General features: G+C 39.7%; 1 protein-coding gene across 1 annotated transcript; it reads left to right on the forward strand.

Annotated features, from left to right (window-relative positions):
• Window positions 1–12,352: 12,352 nt before the first annotated feature.
• LOC128735763 (nematocyst expressed protein 4-like) lies at window positions 12,353–21,899 on the forward strand. The gene is made up of 2 exons (XM_053830252.1): window positions 12,353–13,318; window positions 21,333–21,899. Exons 1-2 carry the CDS (start codon window positions 12,353–12,355, stop codon window positions 21,897–21,899), a joined length of 1,533 nt encoding a protein of 510 aa, XP_053686227.1.
• The last annotated feature ends 5,410 nt before the right edge of the window (window positions 21,900–27,309 follow it).

Raw genomic sequence — 27,309 nt, forward strand, 5'->3', positions numbered from 1 at the left:
TCTTCTCCTGTAGTTGCAAGGATGTAGCCAGGTATGTAATGCGTTTATAAAGCCATCTATATAATGTGTAAAACCTCGTATGCTAATGCTAATGCTAGTATTAACCGTTATGTGTTCGACAAAAAAAACACCTTTAAGTGCTCGACAAGGGTACCCGGGTACCCAAAAATTGAAATGCTTGTAACTTTGGCAATTTTTGACCGATTCGGACACTTTTACCATCAAAAGATTCAGGAACTTATCCACTTCCAGTGTGGTTATAACAGAACCGGAAGTGGTTCATCTGGTTCCCGGAAATCCGGCAGTCCAAGGATGTGTTCCGGAATTAAAGCACTTTTTATATTTTTGGATGTAATTATAGTAATATGGGTGTCCAAAGTTCTTCCAATTACTCCGAAAGGTCATTCTTCATTGTTTTAAGACAATACAATGATATATCCTTGGAATGGCCATTCTGTGACAAGTTCCCGTGGGACCTCCTGTGGCCATAAAACTGTTTGGTTTGCAACACTGGCAATATGGGTGTCTAAATTCATGAAATTACTCCAGAAGGTCATTTTTGATTATTTTGATTCTATCTGATGATTTTGCCACGGCATGGCCATTCCGGAACATATTCCCGTGGGGCTTCACAGTTGTCCAAAACCAAAAATATGTGCGTATTAGAGTTTTGAGTGGGAAAACTTGATTTTAGGTTTATGGAACCTTTGGGAGAGTTTCTTGAAATTAAAAGTTCTATCGTATGGTGAAATTCAAATTTTGAATAATCCCCCTAAAAGTGAAATAAAAAATTTATTTTTCTGCAGCTTCAATATAACACATTGATGAGTTCTGCAAAGTTTTAGAGCATATTATTACAAAAAATTTTGCTGAAGATCGTAACCTTCTATCTCTTCAGCGAAGATAGAAAAGTCCTATTTCTTATATGTGAATCTTCAAAATCAGTTTTTCTATTTTAGCTCTTTTTGTAGTTGTTGTGTGATTTTTTCATGTTCTATAAAGTTGTACAAATAGTAAAAATAAACAACTTTGCCGAATGTAGTATACCTCTATCTTTGCTTATTTAGGAGCTGTAAAACTTTTGTTATAATAAATACCCTAATTTTGATCCCCAATTACGCGACTATGCGCAGCCGGATACAAATGAAACTTCCTGACTTTTTGTATTTTTTTATTTAGTTTCAGATTCATGTAATGTAATTTGTATCTGTTTGTGCATAGTTGAGTAATTCGGGGTCAGATTTAGGGTATTTATTATAACAAAAGTTTTACAGCTCCTAAATAAGCAAAGATAGAGGTATACTACATTCGGCAAAGTTGTTTATTTTTACTATTTGTACAACTTTATAGAACATGAAAAAATCATACAACAACTACAAAAAGAGCTAAAATAGAAAAACTGATTTTGAAGATTCACATATAAGAAATAGGACTTTTCTATCTTCGCTGAAGAGATAGAAGGTTACGATCTTCAGCAAAATTTCTTGTAATAATATGCTCTAAAACTTTGCAGAACTCATCAATGTGTTATATTGAAGCTGCAGAAAAATAAATTTTTTATTTCACTTTTAGGGGGATTATTCAAAGTTTGAATTTCACCATACGATAGAACTTTTAATTTCAAGAAACTCTCTCAAAGGTTCCATAAACCTAAAATCAAGTTTTCCCACTCAAAACTCTAATGCGCACATATTTTTGGTTTTGGACAACTGTGAAGCCCCACGGGAATATGTTCCGGAATGGCCGTGCCGTGGCAAAATCATCAGATAGAATCAAAATAATGAAAACTGATCTTCTGGAGTAATTTCATGAATTTAGACACCCATATTGCCAGTGTTGCAAACCAAACAGTTTTATGGCCACAGGAGGTCCCACGGGAACTTGTCGCAGAATGGCCATTCCGAGGATATATCATTGTATTGTCTTAAAACAATGAAGAATGACCTGTCGGAGTAATTGGAAGAACTTTGGACACCCATATTACTATAATTACATCCAAAAATATAAAAAGTGCTTTAATTCCGGAACACATCCTCGGACTGCCAGATTTCCGGGAACCAGATGAACCACTTCCGGCTCTGTTATAACCACACTGGAAGTGGATAAGTTCCTGAATCTTTTGGTGGTAAAAGTGTCCGAATCGGTCAAAAATTGCCAAAGTTACAAGCGTTTCAATTTGTGGGTACCCGGGTACCCTTGTCGAGCACTTAAGGGGTAAAAAAATTCGAAGCCCCCCCATTCCACCCCCTTAAGTGCTACATGAAAACTTATTTTATGAAAAGTTGCAATTCAACTAGTTCTTAGATGTCACAGAGTTTCAGTATCCTTGATCAAAGAAAACTTTAGAATTTCGTACTTTGAAAGCTGAAAAGGTACCCGGGTACCCTGTCGAACACATAACGGTTAAAATGGTTTGTGTTTGATGACAACGTGTTTCGATTGGAATGACCTTTATCATTTGAATACAAAGCTAGCTAAAAATTCTAGTGTGTCATCCAAAGCCAATTAACCAAATTGCACAAACCTTGATATTTGCTCATGCCAAAACTACCAATTGCGCAAACCTGAGTCAGTTTTTTTCTCAGCTATATTATCTCAAGAGCTTTTTGATGATATGGTTAATCACTCATAGATTAGGGAAACGAAGTCGTTCAAGCAAAATGGTCCAAGCAGCCATTAGTGCGTTGAACAACGCAGAAATAATGACGCTTTTGCAAATTGTACAGCAAGCAATCATATTGCTCGCAACTAGTGCGCTTTTATCTAGTCGATTGAGTTGTCAACTGCCGAGTGAACTAAAGTTCGAACAAGATGTTGAAATTGGTGATAAGCCGCACTTCCAGTCCATTCATCAGCACATGATATTCCTTACGTGTCCAGAAAATCAGAGGTGGAATCATGTTTTACAACAGTGTATCATAGTTCCGACAGCACCGACACCATCCCCACAACCCAGTACGACGATTCCAACGGCACCAACCATGACGTCAACAACAACCACGGCGGTTCCGGATTGGCAACGGTGACGGTGAATGGTAGTATAGAGCCAAGCAGTTTTGCGTTGTTTATAAATATGAAAATATTTTCAGGAAATTGATTAATAAAAGGTTGAATAAATGGTTTTATAAAAAAGTTATGTTGCATTATATAAAAAAAATTGGTATTGATGTATTGGGACTTGCTGTATTAGGACGTTTGAATACTAATAGATATACTCGAGCACAGTTTGATAACGATAAAACAAAAAGTTTTGTTGTTTTGTTGCTGATATCGAGAATTCTGGAGAATAGAGCTGGTTGGAACATTACATTCTAATTTTGCGATAATTGCGATACCTACTGATAAGGTTAGAGCTTTTGCAGCAACGACGCATATACCTCCAACGAATGTTTGCTTTTGACATAGGGGAAATGTGTATAATGTGCCCCCCCCCCTAAGAATAAATGGATATATTTCCGTTATGCTTCCCCAAATTAACGTCACAACTACGAGTATTTGTTCGTATTTGAGCTAAAACCAATTGCAATTGTATATTTCATTTAGTATTGTGGAATAAATATGCTAGGGATTATACAAAAATAGCACCTAAATGTTGTATTTCTCGTTTGCGCGGGGTAAAATGCCCCACCTGCAGTATAATAAGCCCAATGCGGTAATTTGAGTATTTCTACCAGTGACAGACCAACTTTATTTTGTAGAAAGTAAAACTATTTCCGTTGTTTTCAAAATATCGTATTTTTATATAAAATAAACCTAGTTTCAGCCTTCTGGTGCACTTTTTCTTTTCTGCATGGGGCACATTATACATTATAACTGTGGTATTTTGCACCGCGTAGTTGAGTTACCTGAAATTTGGACGTTGGTAATAAATTATTCCCACCACGGTTACTCTACAATACTAATAAAAAAAATAATGGCAATTGAATTCAATTTAGATCTGTTTACCTATGTTTATAGCCACATTTCCAAGGGGGCAAATTGCACCACCGCAAGTGGGGCATATTGGCCTGATTTTACTTATTTGAAAAATTTGAAATGCTAAAGCAAATCAAGTGTTTCATACCGCCTTTTTTCGGCAGGGATATCGTTTTGAAGCTCACTTCACGCAATCGAATCGCAACAACCGGTTATTTACAGATTTTGGCATGAAAATAGCTTATGGAAACGACGCAAAAAGTTACTTCGGAAGCTGCCCAAATTTATTTTTGTTTTGTTTTTACAGCATGTGACAACTGTCATACTTGCATAGTAGGCTGGTTCCATCAAATACTATGGTTTCTGGGTGATTTTACATTTCAATTTCGTTTGTTTAGGAAAAACGAAGGGGGGGGCAAATTGACCTGGGGGGCACGTTATACACAATTCCCCTATTTCTTATTTGGATGCGTATTTAACATGCATTTACAAATTGATGTTTTGAGCCATGAAATGACCTGTCCGTCAAGTGAATATATAGTAGAATAAAGTTGCAGTGAAAGTATATGTGTGATAGTTGTACAAAAGCAGTGAATCATTAGTATTTAATAAAGTTATTTAAAAAACTTTAGGCTCACTTCTCTTCTAATTGGACTACTTAAAAGTACAAAACTGTAAATTGTTTGACGAGTAAAATACCAATGCAATAGAGCATACAAACAAGGATTTAAGGTGAAGACTTACATTTATTTGGATTTTCGCATGTTTGAAGAGCCCAATTGGAAATGAAATTAACAATTTAAAATGTAACATATTTTATAAAATATTAAAATCTTTCGGTTCGGTAATATAATATTATACTAACAGTATTAGTTGATTGAGAATAACATACACTGAAAATCGGCAGCCCAATTCTTTCCAATCGATTAATGAATCAAGTAAAATTAAAGATCTGATGACTATTGACATCGGATACATAGCAGAATGATGAACTTTGACTTAAAAATAACCGTGAAAATCGAAACGAAGCTCTGATTGGGATAGAGGAAATATGCTTAAAGGTGTCAAAAAATGGCTGAATAATTTAAAACATAAAAATTACAAAATTAAATTAAATTAATTTAAAACATAATAATTGGGGTGAATGCACAAACGCTAACAGAACAAATCTTGACGGCAATTAACATAACAATTACACATTCCAGCCGCAATTTGAATATACACTGATACTAAAACTTGGTTTATAGTACGAAAACGAGCGTTTGCTTTATGAATTCTTTCGCTGTTTTCTACCACGAACTAGATTCGTAAAATCAATCCTGAATGTTTTGTACATAGTAACAAAGCTATATTCGTACAAATCATTGCATTTTACAAAATGGTTTGTAGATTTTACGAATGCACGAAAAGGCTGTCGATAAAAATAATACTATGTTTCACTATTTTCCGATAGGTGTCAGTATGCTACATTACCGACAACTATCGAAAAATAGCGAAATCTTTATTATCTCTGAAAAAAAGCCGATTTTATCGGGAATCGAACTGAGCTCGTTTGTCATACTTCTTTACGAACAGCCGACGACGCCGCAAACCACAGAACCACAGCTACTGCGTACCAAGAAGGACATAATTGCACTAGTCTATTTTCTCTTCATACAATCTTCGCATCCCGTTTTCGTCGATAATGATGTCAGACAATAACCGTGCTTCAAATGGGTCTTGATGCAAGACAACTACGAATGTAAAAAATACGAATCATTCGTAATAACAACATTTGCGGTAGACAATAAGCCTACGAAAGTTTTTGAATGGTATGAAATTATTTGTACCAGCTACGAATATAGTTTTACGAATGTTTTTTCAAACAAAATAGGAAATTATATTCTCAGTGTACACCTCATAAATTGTATATATTATTGCTTATTAAGGATAAATTAGAGAAGGTGCCCGGATATTGGTACCGTCCGGATTTTGATGCAGCATGGTATATTGGGGTCATTCCCTCTCAAATGATCAAATCCGTTGTAATCGACCACCTCTGATTTCAACAAAATTTATTATAATTGCTCATTCCGACCCTACATTTAATTTCTCAAAGTTTTGTACAGATTGATCAATCCCCCTTGCAGTGACGCTTCTCTATTTTTCTTACACTGAAAATATAATTTCGTACTTTTTTTGAAAAAACATTCGTAAAACTATATTCGTAGCTGATACAAATATTTTCATACCTTTTAAAAACTTTCGTAGGCTTATTGTCTACCGCCAATGTTGTTATTACGAATGGTTCGTATTTTATACGAGATTACATTCGTAGCTGTCTTGCATTAAGACCCATTTGATGCACGGTTGTTGTCTGGCCTCGTTATCGACGAAAGCGGGTTGCGAAGATTGTATGAAGAGAAAATAGACTTGTGCAATTATGACCTTCTTGGTATGCAGTAGCTGTGGTTCAGTGGTTTGCGGCGCCGTCGACTGTTCGTAAAGAAGCATGACAAACGAGCTCAGTTCGATTTCCAATAAAATCTGCTTTTATCGGAGATAAAAAAGATTTCGCTATTTTTCGATAGGTGTCGGTAATGTAGCATGCTGTCACCTATCGGAAAATAGTGTAATCTAGTATTATTTTTTATCGACAGCCTTTTCGCGCAAACGTAAAATCTACGCACCATTTTGTAAAATGCAATAATTCGTACGAATATAGCTTTGCTACTATGTACAAAACATTCAGGATTGATTTTACGAATCTACTTCGTGGTAGAAAACAACGAAAGAATTCGTAAAGCAAACGCTCGTTTTCGTACTATAAACCAAGTTTTATTATCAGTGTAGATTTTCGAAAAAACTCATTTTTCATTGCATGTCACTGCAAGGGGGATTGATCAATCCCTACAAAACTTTGGGTAATTGAAAGTGGGGTCGGAATGAGTAATTATACAAAATTTGGTTGAAATCGGAAATGGTCGATTACAACGGATATGATCACTTGAGAGGGAATGACCCGTATATAAGCTTGAAAATTGAATTTTACAAAAAACCCAAGATAGAATATTTTAAGACCTTCCCTGAATTAATTGGTTTGACCAATACTAACATCCTGTGAAGAAAAATCTGAGGTGCATGAAAGTTAAATAATAATCGCCTTCGTACATGGCGTGCAGCAGGCTTTTCCGTTCTCAGAGAAATAAAGAAATAAAGAAATATATCGAGAACTTTTTGACAACATTATTTATTTTGCTAAATGAAATAAGCCTAGAATTAATTCCATGTCTCACTATGAAAAGTAAAATTTATTTGTTATGCTACGATATTCAACATGACATACACAAATTAGCGGAAATTGCGAAATTGATGCGAGATCCGGAGGCCCTGGTGTAGTGTTCGACATCGGAACGAAAATTGAAGTCCGGGTTCCGGTCCGGTCCGGTCCGGTAAAAAATCGGAACGAATTTTTTAGGTCCGATTTCGTTCCGGTCCGATTTAGCTTTGTTCCGGTTCCGGTCCGATTCCGGTCCGGAAGTCCGAAATTGTCCGGATGCAAAATTGACCAATTTTTAAAAAATAGGTAAATGTCAAAGGCAAAGCTTTGAATGTGTGGAACCTTCCGTAACTACTAAACGCTAACCGGCCTGAAACGGATAATTTAAAAAAAATGGAAATGCGACACCATTAACTGATGCTTGGTAGCTTACCAATCTTGGAATGGTACACTTTAAGACATGAAAGTCAGCTTTTAATTAAATAATTGCCTGTCAATCGCCAGTTTATGTTCTGAATCTTTGAATTTGAAAATTAATTCAAATTCGCGATTTTTTATTTTCTCAGGAAACTTCCAATCAAATTTTACAGTTTTCTCGGACATCACTTGCTTCAAAAGTTTATAACTTTTGAACAATTTGTTTTATGAAACGGCAAAAAATTCTTAGCCACTTGACAAAAATACCAGTTGGAAAAAATATTTCTCACGGTGGTGGAAAACTCCTGAAGAAAAAAAAAATCACTGCAGTGAAATTTTTGACACTAACAGATAAATGAATTATCTAATAAGAAAAAAATACAGTGGACTCTTGGAAAAGTTAACTCTCTGAAAAGTTAATTGTTCAGAAAAGTTAAGCGAATATTAGCTCCCATGCAACACATGCAATTTTTGCCTTAACTTTTCTGAGAGTTTAAATTTTTTGGTTATCCAAAGCGTTCATTCACACACGTGTGGTTTCCTTCTATCTTTAATTCTCCTTTTTCGATTTCTTAACGCCTTTTCACAGTTTCTTACAGAGTCTCATCATAACTGGGATTTAATTAAACTCTTGTACCGGACAGTTGTAGCAACAGTTCAATACGGGCACATACTTTTCTCAGGATTTTTGATAACATACTAGAAAAGCGCAAACTTAGATTGAATTTTAAATGCTAAAGAAGGAACAGCAGGGACGAAAAATAAACACGAACATTACCAAAACGTTGGCGTTGATTTCGAAAAATCAAAAGTTAACTAGTATAACCGACTATTTTAAATTTACTGAAAGGAACTAAGTATTATTCCATAAAGAGGTTTTTTTTCTTTTTTTTTTCTTTTTTTCGGGTTATCTAACTGGTCGCTTAATCTTCTATACCTATAAAAATGGATTTCTGTCTGTCTGTCTGTCGGTAAGTTCCTTATAGAATCGAAAACTACTGAACCGATCGGCGTGAAAATTTGCATTGTAGGATTTTTGGGGCCGAGGAAGGTTCTTATGATGGTCAGAGACCCCTCCCCCCACCAAGAGGGAGGGCTCCCATACAAATCAAACACAAATTCTGCATAACTCGAGAGCTAATCAGGCAAATAGATTAAAACTTGACATAAGGGTATATTTGGAGATAATTTTTTTTAATGGTGCACCCTTCTTCTCTTTAGGAGGGGAATTATGACCCCTCCCCCTTTAGGGGAATGAAATACAAATTTCCTCATAACTCGAGAACTAATCAAGCAAATGGAACCAAATTCGGCATGTGGGGGATTTTGTAGACAGGATTTTTTTGTCATGACTTTTCCATAAAACATAACAGACAATAACAAGACCACCAAAAACTTTCTGCAGCCCCCCGCAGAAATCAGCTCTGTCTAGGTTGATTTGTTTTCCTAGGTCTACCTCTATTACTTTCCTTCAGTTGGATCCGAACGAGCGACAACGAGTGAGGAGAGGATCACCCCGAGGATCGAAATGGTACTTTTCATGAAAAGGTTTTCCGTGAAATGGGACATTCCGCGTAAGGTTTTTCGCGAAATGGTATTCAGCGAAATGTTATACAATCACGGCGCATATTTAAGTGCTATAACGCTTAACAGGGGGATTGTTTTCTACTTTATTGTTAGGAAAAATTGAAAATTTGTAAATTAAAATACCCATGCTCTCATAGTGACGTAACTGCCAAAATGAGTTATCTTAGGTTGAGCTCCTCAGAAACTTGCTAAACTCGAGATTGTGACAGATTCACGATTTATGTACAACACATTTTAATTTGTGGCAATACGAAGTTTGCCGGGTCAGCTAGTAGCATATAACACTCTGCGCTGAGCCCTTTTGTGATGTTAACAAAGTGTCAGAGAGACCTCAAACATCAGTTATACCTGACGAGGCAGGCAATGTCGCCCACTTAAAAACAGGTAGAGTCCCAAGCATAGCCGTCACGCCTTTGCCCGCAGGCGGAGGCGTTCCGGCCCTGCGCAGACTCCATGAACTGGCTCTAAGATCTCTCTGCGAAAGGCCGGAATGCCATATTTGAAATATAATGATGACGATGATGATGATAATGATGATGATGATGAGAAGAAAAATGATAGATCGAATTTGTAAATGTGCTTTGGACTTTTTGTACTACTTGAGTTAGACTAATCTCATATTTTTATTCTTGACCTTGAAATGCGGTCATACTTGAGTTGTAAAATGTAGTATAGTGAAGTGGAGGATTCGTCAGCCCCGTCTGACACCGGTCATCAACCGCGCGGCCGCTTTCTATTTTCTAACACAAACAACGACAAATGAACTAATAGGAAAGACAAATTTCGGAGCATTGGCGGTTATCAACTTATCAGGGCAAATTGAATCTTTCATTCCCCCAGCATTTATGCACTGTCCCAAGATACACAGTAAATTGAGCGCAGTACAACTCGGACGTTCGCGGTAGTCGACAGAAGTTTTAGAGCTTATAAAGCTTTATAGAGACGCACCCGCCTTCCTACCCTCGAGACCAAAGAGCTAGTGCAGTAAAGCTGTGGGCTTAAACGTCTCTCTAAGACTCAACCCCTCCCTATCGACAGACCCCGCGGCCGGCCATCAGAGCACAGGTCAGCCACGGGGTCAGTGCAAAAATCCTACTGACTATTTAGCAGCACCGCCCAGCCGAGACTCGAACACACGACACGAATTGACCTAATTTTCCCATCTGCTATCTAAGCACTTCTATTATTATACCCGTAATCATTATAGAGTGGTCCTTCGGCATCCAACAGGATCTGGTATCCCACTTACATCCCCTTACTAGCCCTAAGCCAACCAATCCGACATTTTTCGGACATATTTGTGACAGCTGTAAATAGGGATGAATCCCAAAAACATTCATCTATTAATTATCAGAGATCCCCATACTGGCCTTATTCTTAAACGGAATAAAAGCACTTTCTGAACAACGCAACAATCGCATTTGGTAAATTTTCACCCCGAGTTCCTCTTGAAATCACAAAAGTATTTTGACATATACCCACAAAGCCCTACACCACGACAAGGTTCAGTTTTATCGTAGGGAAGCATTATTTCATAAAGATCTTGCTACATATTTCTTTATGTTACAACTTCCAGATACTTAAAAATGAGTATTCTGCATCCGAGAATATATTTTTCGCTTTTGTGTTTATCATTTTCAATGACTCTTAGGACTACTCACAAAAGGTAATATTTCGAAAAAGTTAATCGACCCATTCACCAATCGATTAACTTTTCCGAGAGTCCACTATATTTCAAAATTTCTTAAGACTTAGAACATGGGCTTTCCAACATTTGATTAGAATTTTGCACCGTCATAGAAAATGATGTGGAAAGCTTGTTCCAACTAATATTTTTCCTGGATTGCTGAGAAAATTTTATAGCATTTTCATAAAAAAAATTGTTCTGCAATGCTTGGTTTTAAAACTATAAACTTTCGAAATGAGCTGTGTTCGAAAAAATCGAAAAATTTCTAGTGGAGTTTTCTGGGAAAATAGGACAGGATATTGTTTTCATTAAAAAGTTAACATCCTATACTCGTAAGCAAAATTTCATGAAAATCTGAGACTCTTCGGCCTAAACCTATACGATAATTTTGAAAAATCCGATGAAACTATTGAGTTATCTTTCATATTGGACCATAAGCGTGAATATCGGTTACCTTTGAAATTAAATTTTGAGGGATCATAAGGCACGAACCGATGCTGCGAAACGTTCGGTTTTAAGACCCACAGATATTTTCTAATTTTTCAAAAATAAATCGATTCGCTGGACTTGTTTTGGAGCCTTCAACAGAAAGTGTATTATTGCTAGCGAAATTATTGCCTTTCCTCAATACTGAGGAAGTGAAAGGAAATTAGTTTTAAACATAGAAAGCAAGTCCTAGTCATCGTTTCCACTGCGGTCAGTTTTACGATCAAAAGTGCTCCGGACTTTTCCGGACTTTCAACGGAAGACCTGGTCCGGTCCGGTTCCGGAACGCTTCGTTCCGGTTCCGGTCCGATAAAAAATCGGACTCAAAAATTTCGTTCCGATCGGACTTCGGACCGGGTATCGGACCGGACTTTCCGGACTTTACCCGGTCCGATGTCGATCACTACCCTGGTGTCATATAAATATATCGATAAATAGAAAAATTTCTACGAACCAGTCAGTTTCTCTGTGTAGCTATATGTGTGGTGTATGTGTATGCATGGGTGTATAAAATCTGTTCACTTTCTTTATCATCAAATAATAAAATGTTTACAAAAATTTTCGTGTCAAGTTCATTAAAAATTGGTAAAAAGAGGAAAGGTTATAAAATTCTAAATAAACTTAAAAAAACATGTAAAAATAGATTTTTTGAACAAAAAGATATAGTTGGTTCAAATTAGTTTAAAAGCCGTATCATAGATTTATACAGAGTAGCGTAGATTTTTCGAGTCTTGCATCGCTATATATATCAAATGAATTACGTAGGTACAGTAATTTCTTCTAGTTACGCATGTCTAAGGAATTTAGATAATATCACACGAACTTGACAGGTAACAACCCAATTACACGGTCAACATTCAGAGATATCACCTAGTCTGGTGTCAATTTTTCTATAAAATCCTTATTCTCCAGCGTAGCTGACTAGTATAGGAACTGTTGTGTATTTGGTCAAAGTGTAAATTTTTTTAAATAAATATAAACAAACCAGTTTAAAACGCGGAATGCTACTAGAAAAGACATGGTACACTTTCGTGTTAGCCGTGTCTGTCTTCGGCGCCGTAAAATCAGCAGGAATTTGTGGCAATGCACCGGCTAGAAGTCATTGGTCAGATTGTAACAAATATGTCGAGTGTGGAGAAAAGCTCTCTGTAGTGTTCCAATGCCCGGAGCGAAGTTTTTTCAATCCCACAACACTAGTTTGTGATTTTGCAATGTTCCATGAGTGTGTTGTAGAATCTTCGACAGATCGGGACCTATACTCATCCTGGAATATGATGGAAGCTGCCGCGGGAGTATTAACTACCAGCACCATTTGCAATGATGAACGTTTAGGAACGAAAATACGACATCCTGATCATTGCAATATGTTCTATCATTGTTCTCCTTCTGGTCCGGTATTATTTACCTGTCCGGGAAACACTCTGTTCAACACCGATAGTAACGTGTGCGAGTGGCCTGAAAACGTCGATTGTACTAGTGGTGGCGGTGGCGGCGGTGGTGGTGGTGGTGGTGGTGGTGATGACGGCGATTGTCCGGCGAATTGCATTCCAGATAAACGTTGTCCGCTTGAGTGCGAAATTGAAGTAGGAATCAAATTACCCCATCCCAGTAAATGCGATGCATTCCTTCAATGTAATGAAGGATGCGCTTGTTTCACTAATTGTCCGCAAGATCTTTGGTGGAGTACAGCACTTGGACGATGTGTGGAGCGATACCGATCTGATTGCGTAGAACTAGAACGTCCTGAGTGTCCCGTTTGCGTACCGGATGAGCGCTGCCCATTGGATGATGATCCGAATAATCCGATCCGATTTCCCCACCCTGACCGGTGCGATGCTTACAAAGAGTGCGTCGAGGGACATATTTGTATCGTTGAATGTCCGGAAGGGCTCGAGTTTAATCCCGAAACACAAGTGTGCGATATTGAGTGGGGATGCGTGATCACTGTAACGCCTCCTTCGATTCCAGTAAGTATAAGGCAACTGAATAATCAGTAATGTACACTGGTCTAAAAAACCCATCATCGCATGTTTAAATCTCCACTGGAAGAAACTGTAGGTGTCAACTACCCACGCAATTGTCCTGTACTTAATCAGCCAACTCCGAAAGCTGTCGAATGAATAACAGAAGTTCCGAAAGCGGAATGTAGAACTTTGCACTTTGGCTTTGCAAGGGTTGCTGTACTTATGCTAAATCTTTGAACGGTGGTATTATATCAAACTTGAAGTGAATTTCAATAATTTCAAAGTAACATTTACTTTTATTTTATAAAGTATACAAAAGTTTTATTAAAACTATTTTAATTCACACATGTCATTCAAACTCGTGAATTTTTTGGTTGTACATATGTGATGCATGTATATGTATGGGTCATTCCACGGGAAATTTACAGTCAAAATTTTTTTTCTCTTCGGAATATTATTTTTACGTTCTTTGTTCAAAAAAAATCGACACGTATTTTTGTATTTCGATGTTACTGTTGGAATTCGCAAGATATGATTTTTTAAAGTATTGTAATCCGAAAAAATCACTATTTTTTAAATACTGATTGTAAACGTAGTTTGTAATATCAAAAAATGACTTTCTATCAGATGTGTTCACTATTCCACAGGCTTTCAAAATTGGTGTACCATACCTTCTCTCGATTGTTTTTCAATAGTTAAATAGTGCATTTTTATAAACAATTGCAATTTTTTCAAAGTTGGAACTTTTTTTTCTCGATTTTTTTTACTTTAAAATATTTTTTTTGAAACGATGGTTCTACAATTGATGAAGGGACGGTAGGGGAAAGAAATGAAAATTTTGGTGAAGGAGGGGAAAGAGCGGAAAGGAAGGGGGGGGGGGGGGTATTGGTAGCTATGCTTGACAAGTAGTCATTTTGACTCCTACCTTTTGTCCAATACTGGAAGGTGCATGAGTCGAATCAAGCTGTAATCTGAGATTATAACCGGATTCGAACCCACAACACCCTCCAGGGCATGTGGTTCGCTGGTACTTGTACCTTTGAACCATAGAGGCGCTGGACAAAAGGAGACCGCAAAATCCACTTCTCAAGGATAGCTACGCGTGTTGGTTGTGTTATCGACACATATTGTGCCGCTTCCTGCATCAATTGCAGATTACCACCGAGCGAGAAGTTTTAATCTAACTACTATTTACTTTCAGGACGACGACACTGTGCCGGCCCTTACGACTTGCAAGGTACTGCACGTGACGCTGTTCGTCCGTCAGCGTATGTTAGCCGCGTTTCTCGGCGCGGGTTTTCGAGGGAAGGCCCCGTTCCTATGTAATAGACTAATCTCAAGATTTTAGTCTTGACCTTGGAATGAGGTCATACATATATTAATATTTTTTTTTTGAAACGATGGTTCTACAATTGATGAAGGGACGGTAGGGGAAAGAAATGAAAATTTTGGTGAAGGAGGGGAAAGAGCGGAAAGGAAGGGGGGGGGGGGTATTGGTAGCTATGCTTGACAAGTAGTCATTTTGACTCCTACCTTTTGTCCAATACTGGAAGGTGCATGAGTCGAATCAAGCTGTAATCTGAGATTATAACCGGATTCGAACCCACAACACCCTCCAGGGCATGTGGTTCGCTGGTACTTGTACCTTTGAACCATAGAGGCGCTGGACAAAAGGAGACCGCAAAATCCACTTCTCAAGGATAGCTACGCGTGTTGGTTGTGTTATCGACACATATTGTGCCGCTTCCTGCATCAATTGCAGATTACCACCGAGCGAGAAGTTTTAATCTAACTACTATTTACTTTCAGGACGACGACACTGTGCCGGCCCTTACGACTTGCAAGGTACTGCACGTGACGCTGTTCGTCCGTCAGCGTATGTTAGCCGCGTTTCTCGGCGCGGGTTTTCGAGGGAAGGCCCCGTTCCTATGTAATAGACTAATCTCAAGATTTTAGTCTTGACCTTGGAATGAGGTCATACATATATTAATATTTTTTTTTGAAACGATGGTTCTACAATTGATGAAGGGACGGTAGGGGAAAGAAATGAAAATTTTGGTGAAGGAGGGGAAAGAGCGGAAAGGAAGGGGGGGGGGGTATTGGTAGCTATGCTTGACAAGTAGTCATTTTGACTCCTACCTTTTGTCCAATACTGGAAGGTGCATGAGTCGAATCAAGCTGTAATCTGAGATTATAACCGGATTCGAACCCACAACACCCTCCAGGGCATGTGGTTCGCTGGTACTTGTACCTTTGAACCATAGAGGCGCTGGACAAAAGGAGACCGCAAAATCCACTTCTCAAGGATAGCTACGCGTGTTGGTTGTGTTATCGACACATATTGTGCCGCTTCCTGCATCAATTGCAGATTACCACCGAGCGAGAAGTTTTAATCTAACTACTATTTACTTTCAGGACGACGACACTGTGCCGGCCCTTACGACTTGCAAGGTACTGCACGTGACGCTGTTCGTCCGTCAGCGTATGTTAGCCGCGTTTCTCGGCGCGGGTTTTCGAGGGAAGGCCCCGTTCCTATGTAATAGACTAATCTCAAGATTTTAGTCTTGACCTTGGAATGAGGTCATACATATATTAATATTTTTTTTTGAAACGATGGTTCTACAATTGATGAAGGGACGGTAGGGGAAAGAAATGAAAATTTTGGTGAAGTATGACCTCATTCCAAGGTCAAGACTAAAATCTTGAGATTAGTCTATTACATAGGAACGGGGCCTTCCCTCGAAAACCCGCGCCGAGAAACGCGGCTAACATACGCTGACGGACGAACAGCGTCACGTGCAGTACCTTGCAAGTCGTAAGGGCCGGCACAGTGTCGTCGTCCTGAAAGTAAATAGTAGTTAGATTAAAACTTCTCGCTCGGTGGTAATCTGCAATTGATGCAGGAAGCGGCACAATATGTGTCGATAACACAACCAACACGCGTAGCTATCCTTGAGAAGTGGATTTTGCGGTCTCCTTTTGTCCAGCGCCTCTATGGTTCAAAGGTACAAGTACCAGCGAACCACATGCCCTGGAGGGTGTTGTGGGTTCGAATCCGGTTATAATCTCAGATTACAGCTTGATTCGACTCATGCACCTTCCAGTATTGGACAAAAGGTAGGAGTCAAAATGACTACTTGTCAAGCATAGCTACCAATACCCCCCCCCCCCCCCTTCCTTTCCGCTCTTTCCCCTCCTTCACCAAAATTTTCATTTCTTTCCCCTACCGTCCCTTCATCAATTGTAGAACCATCGTTTCAAAAAAAAAATATTAATATATGTATGACCTCATTCCAAGGTCAAGACTAAAATCTTGAGATTAGTCTATTACATAGGAACGGGGCCTTCCCTCGAAAACCCGCGCCGAGAAACGCGGCTAACATACGCTGACGGACGAACAGCGTCACGTGCAGTACCTTGCAAGTCGTAAGGGCCGGCACAGTGTCGTCGTCCTGAAAGTAAATAGTAGTTAGATTAAAACTTCTCGCTCGGTGGTAATCTGCAATTGATGCAGGAAGCGGCACAATATGTGTCGATAACACAACCAACACGCGTAGCTATCCTTGAGAAGTGGATTTTGCGGTCTCCTTTTGTCCAGCGCCTCTATGGTTCAAAGGTACAAGTACCAGCGAACCACATGCCCTGGAGGGTGTTGTGGGTTCGAATCCGGTTATAATCTCAGATTACAGCTTGATTCGACTCATGCACCTTCCAGTATTGGACAAAAGGTAGGAGTCAAAATGACTACTTGTCAAGCATAGCTACCAATACCCCCCCCCCCCCCCTTCCTTTCCGCTCTTTCCCCTCCTTCACCAAAATTTTCATTTCTTTCCCCTACCGTCCCTTCATCAATTGTAGAACCATCGTTTCAAAAAAAAATATTAATATATGTATGACCTCATTCCAAGGTCAAGACTAAAATCTTGAGATTAGTCTATTACATAGGAACGGGGCCTTCCCTCGAAAACCCGCGCCGAGAAACGCGGCTAACATACGCTGACGGACGAACAGCGTCACGTGCAGTACCTTGCAAGTCGTAAGGGCCGGCACAGTGTCGTCGTCCTGAAAGTAAATAGTAGTTAGATTAAAACTTCTCGCTCGGTGGTAATCTGCAATTGATGCAGGAAGCGGCACAATATGTGTCGATAACACAACCAACACGCGTAGCTATCCTTGAGAAGTGGATTTTGCGGTCTCCTTTTGTCCAGCGCCTCTATGGTTCAAAGGTACAAGTACCAGCGAACCACATGCCCTGGAGGGTGTTGTGGGTTCGAATCCGGTTATAATCTCAGATTACAGCTTGATTCGACTCATGCACCTTCCAGTATTGGACAAAAGGTAGGAGTCAAAATGACTACTTGTCAAGCATAGCTACCAATACCCCCCCCCCTTCCTTTCGGCTCTTTCCCCTCCTTCACCAAAATTTTCATTTCTTTCCCCTACCGTCCCTTCATCAATTGTAGAACCATCGTTTCAAAAAAAATATTAATATATGTATGACCTCATTCCAAGGTCAAGACTAAAATCTTGAGATTAGTCTATTACATAGGAACGGGGCCTTCCCTCGAAAACCCGCGCCGAGAAACGCGGCTAACATACGCTGACGGACGAACAGCGTCACGTGCAGTACCTTGCAAGTCGTAAGGGCCGGCACAGTGTCGTCGTCCTGAAAGTAAATAGTAGTTAGATTAAAACTTCTCGCTCGGTGGTAATCTGCAATTGATGCAGGAAGCGGCACAATATGTGTCGATAACACAACCAACACGCGTAGCTATCCTTGAGAAGTGGATTTTGCGGTCTCCTTTTGTCCAGCGCCTCTATGGTTCAAAGGTACAAGTACCAGCGAACCACATGCCCTGGAGGGTGTTGTGGGTTCGAATCCGGTTATAATCTCAGATTACAGCTTGATTCGACTCATGCACCTTCCAGTATTGGACAAAAGGTAGGAGTCAAAATGACTACTTGTCAAGCATAGCTACCAATACCCCCCCCCCCCCCTTCCTTTCCGCTCTTTCCCCTCCTTCACCAAAATTTTCATTTCTTTCCCCTACCGTCCCTTCATCAATTGTAGAACCATCGTTTCAAAAAAAATATTAATATATGTATGACCTCATTCCAAGGTCAAGACTAAAATCTTGAGATTAGTCTATTACATAGGAACGGGGCCTTCCCTCGAAAACCCGCGCCGAGAAACGCGGCTAACATACGCTGACGGACGAACAGCGTCACGTGCAGTACCTTGCAAGTCGTAAGGGCCGGCACAGTGTCGTCGTCCTGAAAGTAAATAGTAGTTAGATTAAAACTTCTCGCTCGGTGGTAATCTGCAATTGATGCAGGAAGCGGCACAATATGTGTCGATAACACAACCAACACGCGTAGCTATCCTTGAGAAGTGGATTTTGCGGTCTCCTTTTGTCCAGCGCCTCTATGGTTCAAAGGTACAAGTACCAGCGAACCACATGCCCTGGAGGGTGTTGTGGGTTCGAATCCGGTTATAATCTCAGATTACAGCTTGATTCGACTCATGCACCTTCCAGTATTGGACAAAAGGTAGGAGTCAAAATGACTACTTGTCAAGCATAGCTACCAATACCCCCCCCCCTTCCTTTCCGCTCTTTCCCCTCCTTCACCAAAATTTTCATTTCTTTCCCCTACCGTCCCTTCATCAATTGTAGAACCATCGTTTCAAAAAAAATATTAATATATGTATGACCTCATTCCAAGGTCAAGACTAAAATCTTGAGATTAGTCTACTTTAAAATATTTGTTCATCTTTCTCGAAGAAGCATGCAAAATTTGGAAATGGAGAAATTAAAACTCTAGAAGTTATGAATTTTTATGTCTCAGCGCGTGTGTTAATGTGAAGCGAGCAGTAAAGCTCAATCGATGTTCTAACCCACGGGCAGCTTCATAACGAGGCCGCCTTTGATGCTATTAAGTGTAACGTGTCGTTGAAGCACGCGTGTTCGTCCGCTCGTTTGCATTAACGTGCGCGCTTCGATATAAAAATTCATAACTTCTAGAGTTTTCATTTCTCCATTTCCAAATTTTGCATGCTTCTTCGAGAAAGATGAACAAATATTTTAAAGTAAAAAAAATCGAGAAAAAAAAGTTCCAACTTTGAAAAAATTGCAATTGTTTATAAAAATGCACTATTTAACTATTGAAAAACAATCGAGAGGAGGTATGGTATACCAATTTTGAAAGCCTGTGGAATAGTGAACACATCTGGTAGAAAGTCATTTTTTGATATTACAAACTACGTTTACAATCAGTATTTAAAAAATAGTGATTTTTTCGGATTACAATACTTTAAAAAATCATATCTTGCGAATTCCAACAGTAACATCGCAATACAAAAATACGTGTCGATTTTTTTTGAACAAAGAACGTAAAAAAAATATTCCGAAGAGAAAAAAAATTTTGACTGTAAATTTCCCGTGGAATGACCCGTATATTTGTTTTGCCTATTCCTGGTCCATGACTAGAACAGGACAAGTGGTATTGCAAAGATGCCGATTTTTGATTAAAAAGGCGCTGGCTCCCCGATTGGCTAAATTCAAGCTTGCGATTGTAGTAATAAAACTTCAACACAGCTGGTGGCCGCAGAAAACCATAAGGCCCATACTGCCGCTACTCGTATAACATTCCCATTTCATATAGAACATATATTGTTTCTGCTGCCGAGAAGATAGACTGTTATCTACTTAGTAAGTGCGGTAGGGCAGTTGGAGACACAGAACTAGGTATTACACCACCTCATCTAAAGGTAGTTGTTAAGTCAGTAAAACATTCGGGTACCAACTGAAAGCGCGTGAGTGTGAGCCCCACCTGCCATTGAACGGCCCAATACATTTTTAGCCTGTATACCAAAGTTTTCCAGTTCATCCAATTTAACATTCTAGGCACCAGACCTTTCCTCGCTTTCCAAAAAACAAGTTACATGTTTTTTCTCATAAATGGTGTTTTGTTTCCTAGTTAGGTCTTTTAGTTCATTGGGGTATATATGGTAAAAATATAAGTACTTGAGTGTAGTTCCAATATAGTATTTCATGGTTCATTATTTAGACAATTTAGTTCGATATTCGGCACAGTTCGGCACAGGTTGGGCCACCGCAGAAAATCTAAGACATACGTATTGAAATTCTATATAGAGACATGGAAAGACTGAATTCCGTGAACAACGGCTCATATAGGTACAAATACCTTATTTTTAATTGCATTTTTGCGAAATTTTGGCGATCTTGTAAAATCAATACTGCTACAATCGCCTTTTCCGAAGTGTACAACTACATTGAAAAAATCAACAAAAATCTAGGTTTTTATCGTATTAATTTTGCTTTATTTCATCACATTTTACGTGACTGACATTCTCTAGCGATTATTGCGCTTCTACGCTTAAAATTATGGTGGCCCACCCATGACTACTCAAGTGGCCCGACCTTTACAACCCAAGTAGCATACTTTAGGTCCATTTAGTTGAAGCAACTGAATTACGACTAAAATTAGTCACATTTCGGTTACCACAACTACTTTGTAACAACCGTGCTAGTAGGGAAATAGCGCTTTTCTAGTATTTCACCTTAGCTTTCCCAAACAACACATTTCATACATTTTCAAAATTTATCTCGTTAATTGCATTTAATGAATTATTTCTTGAAGAAAAGTTCATTGCGCCTGGAAAACTTTTTCTGTCAGATTTAGTCAATGAATTCAGTACAGGTGTTTTGAATACACGATTGAAACTCACAATATTGTCGAAAGTTAGCTATCACAGTAAGAAGTTTTACAATGGTTGTATCATAGATATCATGAGTTACTAAAACTGTAAAATCGTGATGGCCCGACCATAACAGTGGCCCGACGATAACGACAATACCCTATATTTTTATATACTTGCATGAAACGGGTACATTGCAGACTATACATAGTATACTATTCAGAACATGAATATATCAAATAACTCATCAGAATAAGTAATATAATAATTAATATATTTCTTTATCATTTTTTTAAGACTGATCCAACAATTGAACCATCTACCCCAGCCCCACCAACACCAGCACCACCAACCCCCGCTCCACCAACACCAGCACCACCAACCCCCGCTCCACCAACACCAGCACCACCAACCCCCGCTCCACCAACACCAGCACCACCAACCCCCGCTCCACCAACACCTGCACCTCCTACTCCTGCCCCACCTACTCCTGCACCACCAACTCCCGCCCCGCCAACTCCTGCACCTCCTACCCCTGCCCCACCAACTCCTGCACCACCAACACCTGCCCCACCAACCCCCGCTCCACCAACTACACCAGATCCAGGTTGTCCCATATGCCCACCGGGGGTCTGCAAACCCGATGACCGATGTCCCATCAGCTGTAATGAATGCGACCCCGTATTACTACCGCATCCAGATAATTGCGAAATGTTCCTCAAATGTACACATGGATTTGCTTGTGAAATGCACTGCCCGGCGGGACTTCACTGGAGCGTACTACTCAACCGTTGCGAATGGGCCAGTTGCGCTGGCTGCGATCCAACAATTCCACCGGGATGCGAATGTGGCATTTGTCCATGATTATATTAATTGTAGTAATGACTTAGAAATAATGATGAAAGTAAGCAAGTTTTTGGTTTACTGTTGACTTTTTCGACCCAAATCCCAACGTTCCTAGACTTAAATGTAATTTTGTGAAATATAGCAGCAGAAGAGATTTTTTGAAATATATCGAAGATATTGCTCTTTTCTAAACCGAATTATATTTCAACATATTTACGTCTTATATTCGGGTTACAATTTTCATAAATATTTCAACATAAAAAAGCAGTTAGACTCTACTCATAAATATGGTAAATAAACAACTTCTGCCAATTTGCTTGGACTGATCATTGTTGCTCCGATTATCAATGTTACACCGTTTTACGGTACTTAGTAGTAGTTTAGTTGCAGCTAGTTGAAACTAGTCGAAAGGAATTAATCTACCTAGTGCATTGATCCGGATTTTGTTCTAGAATGAGAATTATATCCTACGTTGGTTTGTAAAGAATACTCGAGTACCGACATTTTAATAAATTATATTTTCAGCTTTAGTGATTAATTAGTGATTGAGTGTCCATTACCACGAAAGCGTTTTGGTGTGGGGGAGAGCGGAGGGTTAATTAAAAAAAACTTTTTACACTAACTGAACCGACAAACTTCGTATTGCCACAATATAAACTGTGTTGTACATAAATCGTAAAGTAGAAAACAACTCCCCCATTGCATTGTTTAGCCAGATAAAATAAAGCTGATAGCAATATTCGCTGTGATTGTAAATTTTTGGAAGCTCTCCCTTTTAAAGGAAGAAGGGGTCATAATTCGCCAAAGAAAAAAATCCTGCCTGCTGAATCCCCCACATGCCAAATTTGGTTCAATTTGCTTGATTAGTTCTCGAGTTATGAGTAAATTTGTGTTTTATTTGTATGGGAGCCCACCCCTCTTAGAAGGGGTATCATAAGAACCTTCCCCGGCTCCAAAAACCCCTGCATGAAAATTTTCACACTGACCGGACAGACAGACAGAAATTAATTTTTATAGGTATAGTTTCCTAAAAAAATAAATAATCCGGCACCAACTTTTCAAAAAGGTATAAACTGCAAAATGTAAATAAACCGAGTGAGGATTTCTTTCTCAGATTACCTACGAATGGCCGAAACACAAAAGGCCGAAATAACAAATGGCATAATACAGTAATGACCCGATTTTGTCACCCCCATGATGAATTTAGGGGTGACAAAAACGGGACAGTGACAAAATCGGGTATTTTTTCAATTTTTATTTTTTTGCAGATAACTTAGAACGAACTACATATATTTCATTCTGATTACTTTTAGGACATTTCGCACTTACATCTACCTCTCTGTGGACATTTGTTACCTGTTCACAGCAGCCCCACAGGTATGAAAACACGCGTTTTTTAATTTCGCCGAAATGGTTGATTATACTGGTTAACTATGTTCATAGAAATTTCATAGCATAAAAAGCTCTTTCTTATGGTGTGAAAGATTCTTTGATTAACCCCCCTAAAAGTAAGATAGAAAATTTATTTTTCAAGCAGTAAGAGATAGAGCAAAACAATGTTCTACAACATTTTTGAGAAGATTGTTATAAAGAACTTTGCCAAAGAAAGTGACCTTCTAGCTATTATAGTTGTGGAGATAAGAAACAACTTTTGTAAAAACTCCACGATAATCAACACAGTTCTTTTCACAGTGTTTTAACACATTTGACATGTTTCAAAATGATTTTCAAACCAAGTTTTTGATAAATCAAAAGCGTGACAAAATCGGGTAAAAAACGTGACAAAATCGGGGGTGACAAAATCGGGTCAAAACCGTGACAAAATCGGGGGTGACAAAATCGGGGAGTGATAAAATCGGGGAGTGACAAAATCGGGTTACCACTGTATATCTAATGGCCGAATCACGAATAGCCAAATCACAAAAAGCCGGAGCTCGAATGGCCGAACTTCATATTTGGGATAGTAGGGATAATCCCTAACCAGTTTAACCCCTCTAAGGTCTACATCATTTTCAGCACCCGAAAATTTACTAAAATGGCCGTAACTTTTTTATCTCTCAATATTTTTTCACCAAATTCGGGAATTTTCCCGAAAATCTTTTCTATTTTCATAAGATCTACAAATCATGGTCACATGTCGCATGGTTCCGGAGTTATTCCGGTGTTCTTTGGGGGACCGTGACATCCCTTTTTTAGATAATGTTGCTAAATATTTGAAATTTGTTTGAAACATGTTGATTTTCTTTTACAGATCATCGACTGTAGTCATAATAGTTACATTGCTGCAGTTACAAGCCGCGGTGCGCAACATCGGGATCAGCGAGACACTAGGAATCCGGAACCGGTTCTCATAGAGGGACATTTCAGCATCAGTAAAATATTTCATGTCGCATATCAAAAAACATCTGCATTCGACAAAATAGCGATTAGTGACCATCTGATGCCTCTCAGAGGCCATATAGCCACTTCCGGGCTCGGGGAGATTTTAATCTCTGATCCATGCAGGTACGGATTTCGAAGGAACTTGTCCAGGACAGAGACATGAGATGATCACTAATCGCTATTTTGTCGAGTGCGGATGTTTTTTGATATGCGACATGACATATTTTACTGATGCTGAAATGTCCTTCTATGAGAACCGGTTTCGGATTCCTAGTGTCTCCCTGATCCTGATGTTGCGCACCGCGGCTTGTAACTGCAGCAATGTAACTAATATGACCACAGTCGATGATCTGTAAAAGAAAATCAACATGTTTCAAACAAATTTCAAATATTTGGCAACATTATCTAAAAAAGGGATGTCACGGTCCCCCAAGAAACACCGGAATAACTCCGGAACCATGCGACATGTGGCCATGATTTGTAGAGATTATAAAAATAAATAAGATTGTCGGGAAAATTCCCAAATTTGGTGAAAAAATATTGAAATATAAATAAGTTATGGCCATTTTAGTAAATTTTCGGGTGCTAAAAATGATGCAGATCATAGAGGGGTTAAACCTAGGAAAATGCATGCACTCAAATAGTAGTGGTTTCTGCGGGGGGGCTGAACCCCCCCCCCCCCCTCCCCGCGGAGGCCGCCGCTTCTGACGGCGGATCACCGGCGCACACTTGCTGCCTGCGGCCGTCTCGCCCTGAATCACCTAGGAAACTTTTGCTACTGACACGGTAAACAGGTCTTGCATTTGCGCTTAGGGGAAGAAAGAACTTTCAATCATCTATACCCTATAGTATATAGTTGTGTTGCTTATTTTGTTTCATTAAAGTTAGTAGTTGAATGCTTGTCAATTCTTATTTTTATTGAGTAGTTATTTAGGCATTCCGAAAAAAATTCGGCCTTTCATGATTCGGCTAATCGTGATTCGGCCTTTGGTGATTCGGCCTTTCATGATTCGGCCTTCTGTGCTTCGGCTATTCGGTACCAGCGCTTCTTTCTCTATGCTAGTCCAGAAGAAAATAATTCTAACTCGGGTTGTTTTCAACAGCGATGTTTTTGTTGAAGTACTTCGAACAGAGAATAGACTTTTAGTCTGCAACGCAGATGAGTTGACAAAAGCTAGCGAGAGCTTGTGACAAAATCACGCCTAGAAAACTGAAAGGCCTATATGTTTGCTGGACACTCTCGGAAAACTTCCGGAAACAGTCTGGAAAGCCGAGAAACCGGCAACGCAGAAGTGGCGGCGAGATCGCTATAACGCCATGATAACGGTAGACGTCAAGAACGCCTTCAACAGTGCCATCTGGGAAGCAATCGCCGTAGCACTGCATAAAATGTGAGTCCTCGACTATCTGTGCTGAATTCTGAGGAGATATTTTCAGAATCGAGTGTTGGTCTACAATACGTCAGTTGAACAAAACTGTGCAAGGGTCACGGCAGAAGTTCTTCAAAGTTCCATCCTTGGTCCGCATTGCAATGGAATGTACAAAGACGTGACCGTATGAAAAAAAAACAGTTGCCCTAATGATAAAAGAGTCGTCTTAATATTAAAATAATTTTTGTGCGTTGCACGTTACGGGACAAATGATAGTCGAAAACGGCTGACACTCTGTTGAAAACTTTTTGTAAGCCTATAATCGCACTGTTGGCACCATAGTTGGTTCGTCGGAGCGGTAGACGTAGTGTTGGAACCATCCTTAAAGTTCTGGAGGGGGCGTTTATGTTTATCAACTGGAGGATGTCTGGGCAGTCGATACGGGCTGTTAAAACGTCTGCGACAGTCATTGCACGAGAGGTATCACGGCGAAGCTGGAGTGTGTCGAGTCGAAGAAGTTGACAACGTTCCTCATAAGGAGTGACCTGCATAGGTTGTCTCCAAGGTAGAAGGCGTAGAGCATAGTGAACGAATCTACGTTGGATATTTTCGATCCGTAAAACAGCGTTGTTGTAGTGTGGATTCCACACCGACGAGCAGTATTCAAGAGGAGATCGCACTAATGAGCAGTATAAGGCGGTAAGGCATTGTATGTTTCGGAATTCTCTTGTCATGCGAATAATTAGACCGAGCATTCTAGAGGCTCTAGACACAATGAACGACATGTGCTGTTTATAGGTGAGACGGCAGTCCAGTATTACGCCAAGGTCCTTCACGTGATCGACTCGTGGGATCGGGGTTGAATCAAGGCTGTAAACAAAGTTCAGTGGCTGCAGTTTCCTGGTAAACGTCACTACTGAGCATTTTGACGGTTGAGTAGCATGCGGTTTAGTTCACACCAATGCGCGAAAATGTCAATTGTTTCTGGAGGAGATGAGCATCGCCGATGCAGTTGATTTTCGAGAAAAACTTCAGGTCGTCTGTAAACGCCAGTCGCGGGCAATCGAGCAAGTTATGTACATCATTAAAATAGAGCAAGAAGACCAGCGGACCCAGATGGCTGCCTTGTGCAATCCCAGACGAGGCGGAGAATGGATCCGAGATCTCCTGGCCGATCCTCACTCGGAGAGTTCGTCCTGTCAGATAGGATGTAAACCAGTTCAGCAAGCTCCCACAGAATCCGAGGCGGTCCAGCTTGGCGACGGCAATACGATGGTTGACTTTGTCGAAGGCAGCGGAGAGATCAGTATATATTGCGTCAGTTTGCGAACGTTCAGTGAAGCTATCAGTCACGTAACTAGTGAAACAAAGCAAATTCGTAGCGCAGGATCGCTTTGGGAGGAAACCGTGCTGCTCGTTGGCTAACGTTTGTTGGCAATGGAAGAAGATTGGCTCGATGATTACTAACTCGAACAGCTTCGATACAGCTCATAAGGCAGATATTCCCCAGATCCCTGTCACGATAGCTGTCAGCTGAAGCCGCCCTCCGATAGTGGTGGTAATAGAGGTAGACAACAAATTTTGAAACAAAATTTATACGAGACAACGCATGTATTCAATGCTGCGCAATATGACGAATGCAGCGTGTTGTTTCCCATCTTTCGTTTATGGTAAAA

This window comes from Sabethes cyaneus, chromosome 2, assembly GCF_943734655.1.
Source record: "Sabethes cyaneus chromosome 2, idSabCyanKW18_F2, whole genome shotgun sequence".
In the NCBI taxonomy this organism is placed as follows: Eukaryota; Metazoa; Arthropoda; class Insecta; order Diptera; family Culicidae; genus Sabethes; species Sabethes cyaneus.

Coding starts and splice junctions, on each gene's coding strand:
- LOC128735763 (XM_053830252.1), top strand. CDS start 12,353: ATGCTACTAGAAAAGACATGGTACACTTTCGTGTTAGCCGTGTCTGTC. Junction 13,319..21,332: donor TAACGCCTCCTTCGATTCCA/GTAAGTATAAGG, acceptor CATTTTTTTAAG/ACTGATCCAACAATTGAACC.